The sequence below is a fragment of the Cygnus olor genome, chromosome 1, assembly GCF_009769625.2.
Source record: "Cygnus olor isolate bCygOlo1 chromosome 1, bCygOlo1.pri.v2, whole genome shotgun sequence".
Lineage (NCBI taxonomy): Eukaryota > Metazoa > Chordata > Aves > Anseriformes > Anatidae > Cygnus > Cygnus olor.
In genome coordinates, this window is record NC_049169.1 from 15,343,719 (window position 1) to 15,357,179 (window position 13,461).

General features: G+C 41.4%; 2 protein-coding genes across 3 annotated transcripts in view; one reads left to right on the forward strand and one right to left on the reverse strand.

Moving 5' to 3' along the window:
* The window catches only part of COG5 (component of oligomeric golgi complex 5), a 185,740-nt gene extending 182,581 nt beyond the window's left edge, over nucleotides 1–3,159 (reverse strand). Inside the window, exons 1-3 of the mRNA XM_040544709.1 lie at nucleotides 3,033–3,159; nucleotides 2,029–2,168; nucleotides 999–1,056 (exon numbers count right to left, since the gene is read on the reverse strand). Coding sequence (XP_040400643.1) covers nucleotides 999–1,056; nucleotides 2,029–2,168; nucleotides 3,033–3,102 — 268 coding nt within the window. The 5' untranslated portion in view covers nucleotides 3,103–3,159. The remainder of the gene's footprint in view (nucleotides 1–998; nucleotides 1,057–2,028; nucleotides 2,169–3,032) is intronic.
* A 170-nt stretch (nucleotides 3,160–3,329) lies between these two features.
* Nucleotides 3,330–13,461, forward strand: part of DUS4L (dihydrouridine synthase 4 like) — a 41,153-nt gene continuing 31,021 nt past the window's right edge. For both annotated transcript variants that reach the window (XM_040544758.1, XM_040544754.1), the window contains exons 1-5: nucleotides 3,330–3,467; nucleotides 4,130–4,251; nucleotides 9,934–10,051; nucleotides 11,566–11,688; nucleotides 12,476–12,702. In XM_040544758.1, coding sequence (XP_040400692.1) covers nucleotides 3,358–3,467; nucleotides 4,130–4,251; nucleotides 9,934–10,051; nucleotides 11,566–11,688; nucleotides 12,476–12,702 — 700 coding nt within the window. In that variant the 5' untranslated portion in view covers nucleotides 3,330–3,357. The remainder of the gene's footprint in view (nucleotides 3,468–4,129; nucleotides 4,252–9,933; nucleotides 10,052–11,565; nucleotides 11,689–12,475; nucleotides 12,703–13,461) is intronic.

The following is a 13,461-nucleotide window of genomic DNA, read 5'->3' on the forward strand; positions in this document are numbered from 1 at the left end:
TTCCTATGCTTTAATTTTCCAACTGTTTAAAAAACTATTTGGGGGCTACCATTGCTAGATTAAATAAGCATTTCTCTATTTTTATATCTACACACAAATGCCAAAAATTGAATACCGTATCCAACAATTTCCAGTTGCTCAGAGGTACTACAACTGTCAGCAACCAGAAACTCTCTGGTTATGCTAAAACCTGAAAGCAGGTGATGGGACAAAGGCAAGTTACTCTGCAAGTTACAGAATACAGGCGGGGAAGAGTATATGCTTGGATCTCATAGTGTATGTAAATTAGCATGTTATAGAAGTAAATACCTATCTGGGAAAAAAAAAAAAACACACAACAAGAACATACAAAGTTCCCAACAAGTGTCAAAGAGCAGAGCAGAATGACAGGTCTAATGAGCTCCTGGCAGATCCATATTCTGCAACCATTTTTCTGTACAGATTCCATGGTTCTCAAGTAAAGCCTTTACAAGTCAGCAGTTTATGTTAAAAGCCAGAACCCAAACAGTGGAATAACACAAATGTATGCATTTAATTTACTAGTTTCCTACTAGGAAAAAAATAATCTCAGTGCAGTTAAGATCACTTGTTAAAGCCTCTTCGCTTAAGATTTCTAAACTATGCAACACATGCATATGCAGCATTGACAAACTTGGTATTTATGGCAATAGATACTGCAATAAAATTAGATTTATTTAGAAAAAATATATATTAAAAGGTCAAAAAGACTCGATTGCTAAAGTTGCTCAGAACTGATTATCAAGATACTTTTTCCTATGAGGTAGTTATTCCAGGGAAGTATCAGTCAAATCTTCTCTCTGGAGCTCCATCTGCTGACATTAAAAAAAAAAAAAAAAAAAAGGCGCTGCCACATTACTTCTCAGAAGTAAGATCTGTTGCTACAAAAACCAAAGTGGACAGTGAATGATGTTCCCTGTGCACATGTTAAAAATGCTTCCTCACTCATAATAAATAGCAAGTAAGGTAACTGTTCCTACCTTCCAGGGATTCAATTCCAGTTGCTTGAGCCAACAGGTCTTCATGTCTTGCAACAACCTTAAAAAAAAAAGAGAGAGAGAGAGAAAAGAGAAATCACAATAGAAGAATAAATGGAGATGAGAGGGATATTAAAATATCATAGTCTTCCTACATTAAGGAGACCCAGGAAAAAGCAACCACATCTCAAAGATGAAAGGGTTTTCAGTACACATTTTAATTCACAAAAACGGTAAACTCAAAAAGGGAAGAGGGTCAGTTATTGCAGCGTAGCTGACATCTTAATTAAAGTCAGCAGAGCAATCAATCATGTTTCAACTCATCCTCAGATATAATAATTGTAAATGTAAGCTTACTAATCACACAGTAATAAGATATTTTTAGTATTTTCATTTCTATTTATGAAATTTAAAAACTAGTTCCCAAAGAATTTACCAATGAGAGGGAGCAGTTTTTCAAACCACACACAAATTTAACATCTGCTCTCATGGAAAGGTCAACAGTTTTGTGGTGTCTGTGTGGATTTTACCAAACAGTCTTTGACTATCCAAACTCAAGAGCCTTTCTGAAGGTGTGTTAGCACAGGTTACGTTTGCCCAGATAAAGGTGAGGATTAGGGCCTAGGATACGCTCCAGCACAGGATGGAAGGGTGCAAGACAAATCATTCATTGTCTTCTCACAGTCACCATCCCAAAACACAGGAAAGTTTTTCTGATAGCTGACATGATTAATTGGAAAGAATTAGGGAGCATCCTTACAAAGAACAGTGGAACCTCCGTGCATATGGAAACTGAGTGCAGAAACAAAACAAAACCAAACACTGTACAGCTTCTTCATAGGGTCATTAGGAGTGGGCTTGACTGAGTTAGGTATCAGACTCACTACTCTTTTTGCTGGAAGTTGTATTTTCAGTTAGTTAGTGCTTGCACAGTTAACTGGGCAATTTCAGAAGCAACAAGATCACAAGACTACTTGGCGTTTAATCAGTTTATATCAACCACCCCAGAGCAACAAGCATGCTTTAAACTTACTTGCAAATGAAGCTCTTTATCCAGCTGACTAATACCTTGGGCAAGTTTTGCTAGTTGCTCAGCTATCACAGCCTGATGGATGGACTGCGAAGTGTAAGCTTTCACATCAAAGTCTTCTCTGAAGAAGTCAGCATAACATTCTGAAAGAGATTTAGACGTTATCGTCATGCTTCAAACCAGCAATACTTGTGGACCGACAGCATACAGCTCTCAGCACACAGATCTCTCCTCAGTTTCTCCAGATGTAACAGCATGCGTTCTCTACATCGCATAATATAAGCGTGACACTGACTTGAGAAGAGACCACAAGCAAGAGGAACATGCTCGGAGCTGATGATTTTTTTTTTTTTTATGTAAATGGTGGAAAAGAAAATGTTCCTTTAATCCCCCCAACCTCTTCTTGAGCAGAGGGCACCGAAAGGTACTGACACCTTCAAGCTTTGCAAATGCGACCAGGGTGAGGCCGCTGAGGCTGGACCCAGAACCAACACACAGCAGCCACCACTGAGAATCGAAGCGACAAAACACACAACTTCGTGAAACCGTACCGCGCCTGATAACGGTGTTAGTTTACTACAATGCTAAATTAAGAAATGATGCCGCAAGGGTGGTTTTTAACAAAGCGTGACGTGCGCTGGTTTGCACGGAAGGCTCACTGGTGCTATTACCAAGAGCTTTCTCCGGGAGGAAAAGGGGATCACAGGCAAGGCGCCGGCCAAGCAGGGACAGGGAACAGGAGCAGGAAGAGGGACAGGGGCAGGGACAGGGGCAGGAGCAGGAACAGGGGCAGGGGCAGAGGCAGGTCTCCTCTCCCATGAGGGCAGCACCGGCAGGCAGAGCCCCAGGAACCGAGGAGCCCCACTTTCCCCTCCTCTTCCCCCCCGATCCCCGAACCGGACCCCTGAGGCAACAGCGGCGGCAGCAGCGCGGGTCCCGGGGACACAACGAGGCGCTGCCGCCCCCTCCGTCCCCACATCCCCGTCCCCCCCGCGGGCCACGCTCACCGTCCGCCAGCAGCTCGGCCAGGGCCGGGGCATGGAGCGGGGCCGCTCCGGCCGCTTCCTCCTCCTCCATGCTGGCAGGTGCCGGCGGCCCCGCGTCACTCCCGGGCGGCGGCGCACGGCGATGATGGCGAAGGCGGGCGACGGGAGCGGAGCGGGGCCGTCCCACCGGGAGCTGCGGGCATGTGGTGAACGGGGCCGGGCTGAGCCGAGCCGGGCAGGGAAGGGCAGCCCCTTGGAGCCCTCCCCCGTAGCACCCCCCGGACCCCAGCTGCTGACGGCCCCGGGGCTTTGTTTTTCCAGATGCCGGAAGGGTTGGTGGTGATACATGAGTGGGGACGGCGAGAGAATTAAAGGATGCCCGGGGAGGGAGCCCGGGGATTTGTTTCGGTCTGGGCGCGTTGTAAAGATCTGTGCCCCGATGGTGCGCTATTCGAAGTAAGTGACTGGCGTGGCAGCTGCCCTCTCAGTTTGTCTTCTCTTAGGAAGCTTGTCGTGACAGTAAAAACAGGGAGGGTTGCCTTTTTCCACAAGTCCTGTGAGGAGCGGCTGAGGGCACTGGGGTTGTTGTGTCAGGAGAAGAGGAGAAGAGGAGGCTCAGGGCAGACCTTATTGCTCTCTACAACTGCCTGAAAGGAAGGTGTGGGGAGCTGGGGGTCGGCCTCTTCTCACAGGTAACCAGTGACAGGACTAGAGGGAATGGCCTCAAGTTGTGCCAGGGGAGGTTCAGGCTGGAAATGAGGAGACATTTCTTCTCAGAAAGAGCAGTCAGGCACTGGGACGGGTTGCCCAGGGAGGTGGTGGAGTCACCGTCTCTGGGGGTGTTCAAGGAGAGGTTGGACGTGGTGCTTAGGGACAGGGTTTAGTGGGTGACATGGGTGGTAGGGGGTGGTTGGACCAGGTGATCTTGGAGGGCTTTTCCAACCTTAATGATTCTGTGATTCTCCTGCGACTGTTTAAGATCGCAATAGACGTGGAATATGTTTGTCTTACAGTTTTACTCACTCACCCGCACAGTATTGCATGTAAGAACAGCGATTTAGAGTAGCTAATCAGGGAAATGTCATTACTATTTGTCATTAATTTTCATGTGTCCACAGGTTGGCTTTCAGAACCTTGGTTAGAAAATACAGCTGCGACTTGTGTTATACACCAATGATAGTGGCAGCTGATTTTGTGAGATCTGCAAAAGCAAGAGACAGCGAATTCACAACAAATAAAGGTATTCTTTTCTAATAAATCATTACCTTTTCAGAATACTTTATGCAGTGATAAGCCAAACTGGCCAAGCAAATGAAGTCTATCACATGGCTTGACATCCATAAAAATTTAAGGATACTATATCTGAATTATGTAGAATTTTTCTATGGTTTTACAATCAGAGTAAGTACATTCCAGTGATAGTGTTTCAAATGAAATAATAGAAAACCTTGTCTTCTCCTGAAAAGCAGGGCCTACAAACTGATTTAGGTGTGTGGTGGGTTGACCCTTGCCAGCAGCTATGCATGCACACAGGTGCTAACTCATTCCACACCTCCTTTCCTCCTCCACCTCCACACCAAGGCACTGGGAGAGAATAGGAAAAACATGCAAGAAAAACTTGTAGGTCAAGTTAAAAACAGTTTATTAAGTGAAGGAGGAAAACAGGTGATGCAAAGGCAATCCTGCCCCACTTCACGCCAGCAGATCAATGCCCAGCAAGTCTCCAGGCAGTGGCTACAACGGAACACTATTTCCACCCTCTCCAAAAGCTTTCATCTTCCCTTACCACTCCAGTTTTATTACTGATCATGACGTTATGTGGTGTGCAATATTCCTTTGGCCAGTTCAGGTCATCTGTCCTAGCTCTGTCCACTCCAAATTTCTTTCCTATGCCAACCTATTTTCTGGGGGAGCAGACAGTGGTAAAGAGAGAGTTCCGATAATGCCCTCACTCTTAGCAAAAGCTAAAACTTCAGTGCATTACCAGCACTGGTTTTGCCCCAAAATCCAAAACGCAGCACCATACAGGCTGCTATGAAGAAAGTTAACCCCATCACAGCTAGACCCAGTACAAGATAGTAGTAAGATTCTTCTGCCAGCAATTGCTGTTTCTTGTATATATCAGAGATGTGCAATTAGCTTGTTGCCAGATAAGGTTTTCTGGTCTCTAGCAAAAATAAGAGGGGAAAAATGAATAGACCAATGAAATTGGGAATGATAAGGGAAGCAGGTTTGAATTAGCTGGAGTGAAAAATAGAAGATGGACTCCTTGGGATATCAAGAGAAGGATGCAAGAAGAGTCCAGGAAGTGAAGCATAGCTGGGGTTGATGGGGAGAAGCAAGGTTTCAGTATAGAAATGTAACCAGAACAGAGGGAAAAAAAAAGGAGTATAAGGAGTTGTTCAGAGTCCTGGCTGTAAAGGAAAAGAGAAATGTAGTATGAAATGTGTGGGAAGAGGTAACAATATAAATACAGATCTGCTGGCATGAAGTGGCTCTAGTAGAAGAGAGTAACAAGGAACATATAAACATGGGCTACAAGTAGAGAAATGGAGAGAAGTGGAGAGAGCATTGTTAATGTGCTACTAAGACAGGCCTGTAGGACCTACAGAGTGATGATTTCATCCATTCATACTGCTGAGTTGGTGGTTTTGTAAGTATATATATAATAGCAGTGGAAGTATATTTCATGATTTTATCACTGACCATTTACTACGGTACATTATTCAAATGCAGCAAGTCAGTTGTAGAGAAAAGTCACATGGGGAAGCACAGGTAGACTCTTATTAATAGAGTTAAACTTGAAAGAAAGCTTGGATAATTTTTTTTGTGTAAAAATAGATTTATAAGAACATAATTGAAACTATATATGACTCAAAGGTCTACAGACCAAGGTCCTTCTGCATTTACTTAAGCTTTTGAACTTCACAATGTCCCGTGGCTTTGAAGATCCACAGATTAGCTTTGTAGTGTTTTTTGGGGTGTAAGGGGATAGGGAGAGAGAGGAAATTCTCCTTTCTGCCATAATGTTGTTGCCTGTTAACAGGGGTTACAGAATGAAGTGTTCTGATATTGTAAACAATATATTTTCCCTACTCACCTCTTTCATGTTTGTCTTAGTTTTATAAGTCTCCAAAAACATTCTGCCTCTGACATCTTTGCCAATATTACAGTATTTACATCATTTATGCAGCATCGTTTATGCTTTTAACCTGTTGCTTCACAACAGGTCATGAAATTTTACTGTGGTTTTATGTTTAACTTTCTGTTTGTTTGTTTGGGGATTTTGTCTTCTAATTAGCAGAGTAGGTTCAGAGCCTACAGTTACGATTTCTGGTTTTCATTTTATTTGGCACTGACATTTCTTTGTTGTGTATTTCTAAAATAGAGGTAGATCATCCCTGCGGCTGCTACTAAAAGATTAACTATAGCTAGTATTATTCCTTAATAGGCAACCAAAAAAACTAGGAGCATGGGATTATGGTTGGATGTGGTACTTAGCGACATGGTTTAGTGGGTAATATTGATGGTAGGAGGACAGTTGGACTAGATGATCTTGGAGGGCTTTTCCAACCTTAATGATTCTATGATTATTCCAATATATTAGCTGTAACAATGTAAATCTCTTCAGCTAGAGCATTGTGTAAATGAACACTTTTGAAAGTATGCAAGGGATTTCGGGGGGCTTGCTGGAGTTTTAGGTAACCTATAGAAGTGTCTCAACTTGATTGAGAGGATACTGCTGACCTCTCTGACTGAAGCTCAGCTACTTCAAGAACTCTGTATTTTCCAATAAGATAGGAAAACCTTCAGATGCATTTGTGGTCTTGTCAGTACCAGAAGTGCATGTGCCTTGTGCATTTGTTGGATTTTCTCTTTGGATTAATGCTCAAATACTTGTCTTACCCCATTCCCCCTCCCCCATAACTGCAGCAATAGTGTATGTGGAAAGGGAGTGCTAATACTGAAATATTTTTAGATGCCTTTAATGTATTGCAGTAACTGTAAAAGAGGAGAGCCTGTTCCAAATGACCATCTGGCTCTCTGCAGGGGCTTAGTAAATCACAGATAGTTCACCAGACCCAAGCTGAGGAGCACTGGCACTTTGGTTTCCCACTTGAGACAAAGCTGCGAAAGCTGCTTCTGCCTCTGCGTTCTCATTCCAGCTCTGCGTACTGCCTTGTGAACAAAACCCAGGCATGTTTGCACAGAAGAGGAAAAATGGCCTGGGATAAGGAAGGGGAAAGTTAGTGGGTTGCTTAGGGAACTAATCCTTCAGAAAGGAGCTGGACACATTTCATGCCTGGCAAGACAGACAGCGATGTCAGCACAGCAAAGGGACGGCATGCAGACAAGAAGGGGCAGGCTAGGAGGGGAAGCAGGAAGGCTGCTGAAAAATAGAGAATACTCTAAAGCTAAACTTACTGTTCTGCTTCATTTGCTTAATAATAGAATTATTATATAGAATCATAGAATCATTCAGGTTGGAAAAGACCTCTAAGATCATCTAGTCCAACCTTTAACCTCGTACTGAAGTCCACCACTAAACCACACTAAGTTCTACATCTACACGTTTCCTGAAGACCTCCAGGGATGGTGACTCGACCACTGGGCAGCCTGTTCCAATGCCGCACAGCCCTCTCAGTGAAGAAATTTCCCCTAATATCCAACCTAAACCTCCCCTGGTGCAACTTAAGGCCATTTTCTCTTGTCTTATCACTTGGTGCTTGGGAGAAGAACCCAATCCCCACCTTACTATAGCCTCCGTTAAGGTAATTGTACAGCACGATGAGGTCTCCCCTGAGCCTCCTTTTCTCCAGGCCAAACAACCCCAGCTCTCTCAGCCACTCCTGAAAGACTTTTCTCCGGACCCCTCACCAGCTCAGCTGCTCTTCTCCAGACATGCTCCAGCACCTCAATGTCCTTCTTGTAGTGGGGGGCAAAAGACTGTAGTGATATGGGCTACTTTTGTATGACTTCTCTTTTCCCCTTTATAATTGCCTTTTAAAATCTTTATGTTGAACAAACTGAGGCTAGATCCAGTAAAGAACTGAAATATCTATTAAGTGGTATTTTGGCCCCAGGTGCTTAGTTTCGTGTATCATCTTCGGGAAATTTAAGCATCTGACCAATTTCAAACAGAAAAAAAGTGTATGTAGAGTAATCAACTGTCTAGGACACAGGTGTATGTCTGAATTCCCACCTCACTTGATAGACGCATGTGTTTAGTAACCACTAAGGTTGCTGAATAGAGGTTAGCTACTTCTATTCATTTGTGATCCAGGGCTCACAGAACCCCAGAACAGTTGGCAGGGCCTTCTGGAGGCCAGCAGCTCCAACCCCTGCCCAAGCAGGGACACCCAGAGCAGGCTGCCCAGGACCACGTCCAGGCAGCTTTTGAAGATCTCCAAGGAGAGAGTCTCCACAGCTTCTCCAAGCAACGTTTGCCAGTGCTCAGTCACCCACACAGTATTCAAAAAAAGAAAAAAAAATCACACCTTCAGGAAAATGTTCAGACAGCACCTCCTGTGTTTCAGTTTGTGCCCATTGTTTCTTGTCCTGTCCCTTGGTACCACTGAAAAGAGCCCCGCTCCATCTTCTTTGTACCCTCCCTTCTGTTATTTATATACACTGATAAGATTTCGCCTGAGCTTTGTCTTTTCCAGACTGAACAGTCCTAAGTCTATCGGCCTCTCCTCAGAGATGCTCCAGCACCTTTATCATCTTCTCAGTGCTGTTTTTCCTTTGTCAGTGGGAGAGCATTGGGAGTGAAGAAGATTGTTGAGTCCTTTTTAAAATAATAATATGATAATAATAAATTGATTAGAACACACAGAAGAAGCAGGCTTCCTTCTTCCTAGGTCTCCCTCAGCCAACAGGTCAAAACTACATGTCCTACCTGTGCAAAGAGCGCTTCAGTAGCCAAAAAATCATCTGGGGGAGAAGATATTTCCTACTCCTCCTGCCAGAACTGGGTTATATAGCAATAAGGAACACCAGACTCCCTTGATCAGTTGGAGGGGGAACTGGCACAAAAGAGAGCACAGCTGTTTGTAGTCTGTTCATCTAGTGAATACTGGGTTTATGGATTTCGCGCTAAACAGTCACTTGTTTTATATCCGGGACTTGTTACAGTCCTGGGAGCAGAGACTGGAAGCCACCTCATTAGTATACCCAGTTTTCTGGTTCTCTGACATCTTTTACTGAGTCTGGATTTTTTTGGACTATCAGTATGATCTGTGCCTTACATCTGTGTCCCACTTCAGGAAGCTTCTTTTTTTCTTCCCAGAGTTTGCTTTCAGTCTGCTGTATAACTTACTCCTGTAAGACATCATTTCTTCATTTGTTACTGCTTTTACAAGAGTTCTTGTTTTATGGTCTGAAGAATAGATGAAAAAATGCTGAAATGGAGTGATAGAGTGTATTTGGTTCTGCATGCATCGTTCAGAGTTCAGTATAGCAACAGCGGGGATCAGTTGAAAAATTACATGACAGTGTAACTTGACCTTTAAGATTTTATTTTAATAATGGAGGTGTAATGGGGAAAACAATAAACAAATTAGAGAATGGATAGATTATTAATGTTGGAGATACAGTGGCAGTATTGATGTCTTTATTCATTTTGGTTTTAATGTTTAGCTGTTCTCAGTCTAAGAACATCCAAGAACAATACGCGATCTGACGGAACAATAGTTGAAGAAATTATTTTCCCATTGTTACTTTCTGAATAGACTGAATTAATAATGCTGCTTTTAAACAGATTATTGGTTTTGACAGGAAATTATCAATTGTAAACAAGTATGTATTTTTTAGAATTTTAAGAAAGTTAAACACTACCGTTTAAATAATAAAACATTCAAAATTCAGATTTGTTTTTTTGTTTTATTTTTTTTAATCTCTAAATATCTTTTCATTGGAGTAGGTGATAATCCGTTGATTGTTCAGTTTGCTGCTAAAGAGGCGCAGGTTTTATGTGATGCTGCCCGTATCGTCTGTCCTTTCGCAGATGGAATAGACTTAAACTGTGGCTGTCCTCAGAGGTAAAGTTATGGGGGGAAAGAAAAGGGGGTAAATATGCTGAAATAATTTGAGAAAAAAGGATGCTGACCTTCATTTTTATAACTTAACTTAAAAATAGACTTGGAGATTGAAACAGCTTTTTGACCTGTCAGTTAGAAATGTGTGTGTGGCAAGATGCTATTCTGAATGTTCTGAGATGCCAATCGCTGTGGTGAGACTGGGAAAACCAGGCTTGTTTGCCAACTTCAACTTTTTTCATTTCTGACATATTGAGTGTTGACTTAGAAGTCAAGTGTCCATGTCTACCTAACAGCTGTTAAGTATGCATTACTAATGCCACTCTGCAGCATTTGACCTCCCAGAAAAAGAGCTTTGCTGCAAATAATTTGAAGAGTGTCTTGAGAAACAGTGCGGCAGTTCCCAAAATACCAAGGCAAGTCCCTGACGTCTCAGACTTTGGCAATTGAAGGATAGTCTCTAAAATATAATTACACGTATTATATTATTCAGGAAGTGCTGAACAGAATTCCCTCCATCTTTCATTAGGTTTATAAATGCAGTGAATTAGAGATCTACTTCTCACTTAAATTGATAAAGATTTTGTCTTGGCAATGAAACAGAGTAGTAATGCACAAATGAAGATTCTCACTAACAGGTTCAATTGAGAACCATTTATTACACGGTTGTCAGGCAGTCTTTTTGTAACTAAAACCCTCAAAAATAAATGTAGGAAAGCAAAGATAATATAATGGTCCAAATACTTAATTTGTCTATTCTAATTAGGTTGTCTTGGCTTAAAATGACAGTATTTGAGAAAACACTTCAGAGATCTGAGACCTCCAAATGGAAGTGTATTTTTTTCTAAGCTAATTGCAACCAAGTATGCCAAACTTTAACTTCTTTTTAGGCCAAAAATTTATGCTTACATTTGAGTCCTTTATTTCATGTGCATGCTGATTTCAGTATCATAAAACTGCATACACTTGATCTGCTTGTATAAGAAAAATTAGTTTAAGGCACACAAAAATAAAGCTAAAAAAAATGCTGCTGTTCAGTAAAAGCAAAAGTTATTCAATCAAAAGTAATTGTTTTACACTTGAGGGAAAAGATGTTATTGCAATCAGGTTCTAATTCCACTTAAGAAAATCTTCCTTTTCAATCCCAAGTCATTCTGTGTTCTCAAGAAATCCATGACCTGATGGAAAGGGAAACATCAAACTATTTGTATTATGTATGATCTAAACTATTGTTAATTAAATATTAATTTATCTTCCTTGCAAGCCCATTTTGTGGATAGAAATTTGAAGTGGAAGAGATTAGTTACTTGTCCAAAATGCTGTTAGGAAGACACAGACTGAGCCAGGATCTGAAAGCTGGTGTCACAGCGCAGATGCGTCATGAAACTACAGCCATGACTATCTCTGTTTATTTAGCGACGCATTCTAAAAGCTATAAAGAAAGAAATTGATGTATTGGACTGAAATTGATCTGCATTTTTCAAATGTAGAATACAAATGTTATTTTTCTTTTAAAGATGGGCAATGGCAGAAGGTTATGGTGCTTGCTTGATAAATAAACCAGAGCTAGTTCAAGATATGGTGAGACATGTGCGGAATCAGATCGACAATCCTAGATTTTCGGTATCTATTAAAATAAGGTATGTCTAACGTAAGTGCTGCTTGTGGTACTTGGAAAAATCCTTTTAATGCTTTTCTAAAGATAAAGGAATATGTTAGGGCATATGCACCAGCACAGCCTTTGACTACTTACACAGATATCAGAGTGGCTGCCAGAATTTTCTTGCAATCCAGAAGACGTGAAAGTACAAGTTAAATGATTTTGGATTCCATGAAAGAAAAGTAGTGCGTGGTCTGTAATTGTAAGGACTTTGTGAGCTGTTACGGGCCAGAGCCACAACTGTAGTTGCCTATAAAAGGCAAGATAACAAAGCTGGGAACTGGTCCCCACAGCTGCTGTAAGGACACATTCTGCTTCCCTTCATCACTTTCTAAACCTGTACAAACTGTTGATCCACTTCATCCACTGTTTATCCTCACATCTCCTGTGGCTTTTGCATATTTGTTGGTTAAGTTTCAATTCAGTTTATAGTTGCCTAGGAAAGGAGAATTATTATAAATCAGATTTTTTTCACAAACTTATGCAAAATAATGACAATTATTTTAGAATCTTTTGTGCACCCTTACCTTAATCTCAATAAAATTCACCATGCATACTTCAAAGATATGATATAACTGGGAAATGCTAAATTACATAGTGATTTCAGTGTTAAACTCTTATATCTTTATTAAACAAAATGTTTTTACCTTCCAGCAGAAGTATTTTCTTTATTTATACTAATCTCTGGTAACTCTTCCTTATGGATGAGGGTTTTTATACAGTTCAGGTAACTTAATAGCTAATGTTTTTATTCCTTGTAATTTTAGGATACATGAAGACTTAAAAAGAACAGTTGACCTGTGTCAAAAAGCTGAAGCAACTGGAGTTTCATGGATTACAGTACATGGGAGAAACGTAGAAGAAAGACATCAGCCTGTACATTATGATGCAATTAAAGTAATTAAAGAAAGCCTGTCTATACCTATTGTGGCTAATGGAGACATTAAAACTTTAAAAGATGCTGAAAATGTTCATCACCTGACAGGAGCAGATGGTAAGATGAAATGCATGCTATTTTCTAAGTAAACTTACAAATTAAATTTCTAAGTATCTATTTTGGCTATAATTAGGACCTAGTTTCAGTGCTTTTCACTCTTTGAGGAGACAAATGCAAGATGATGTTTTAGGTGCCTTATAAACTAATAAGCAGAATCACTGCTAATCATCAAAGCACCAGAGCACTGTTGTTCAAAGCCACAAATAGATTTTGGAGCTCTTTGCTTAATTATGCTATGTCATCACTTGGTAGTGGAGTTCAGGAGGGACCTTCAGACATCCATTCTATCTCTTTATGGAGCCGATCATCTTTTTACAGAACAGTAAATTTAACTTAGAAACCTCTACTTCCTGCACACAGCAATAGATTTTACCTTGCCTTACCCTTCAGTGGTAAAATTTTGGGGTAAAGGATTGCCCTGCAATTACTTGGTCACAACAGATTCCTGCAACTGTCTGTGGTTCCAAGCCAACATACAAGTTCAGTATATATCTCGAAGAAGGGATCTGGATCTACACACTTTGAGTCTTACAGCTAGAGTATAAAAGGACAGAGAACAGTAGTTAGTGTCATAAGGAATCACAGAATCATAGAATAATTATGCTTCTCCAGCCTCTTGCCCCCCAGTCTGTACGTATAGCCAGGGGTGCCCCTTTTCAGGTGCCGAATCTGGCACTCGCTCTTATTAAACTTCATATTGTTAAGATCTCTCTGCATGGCCCCTCTACCCTTGATGGAGTCAACCACACCTCCCAG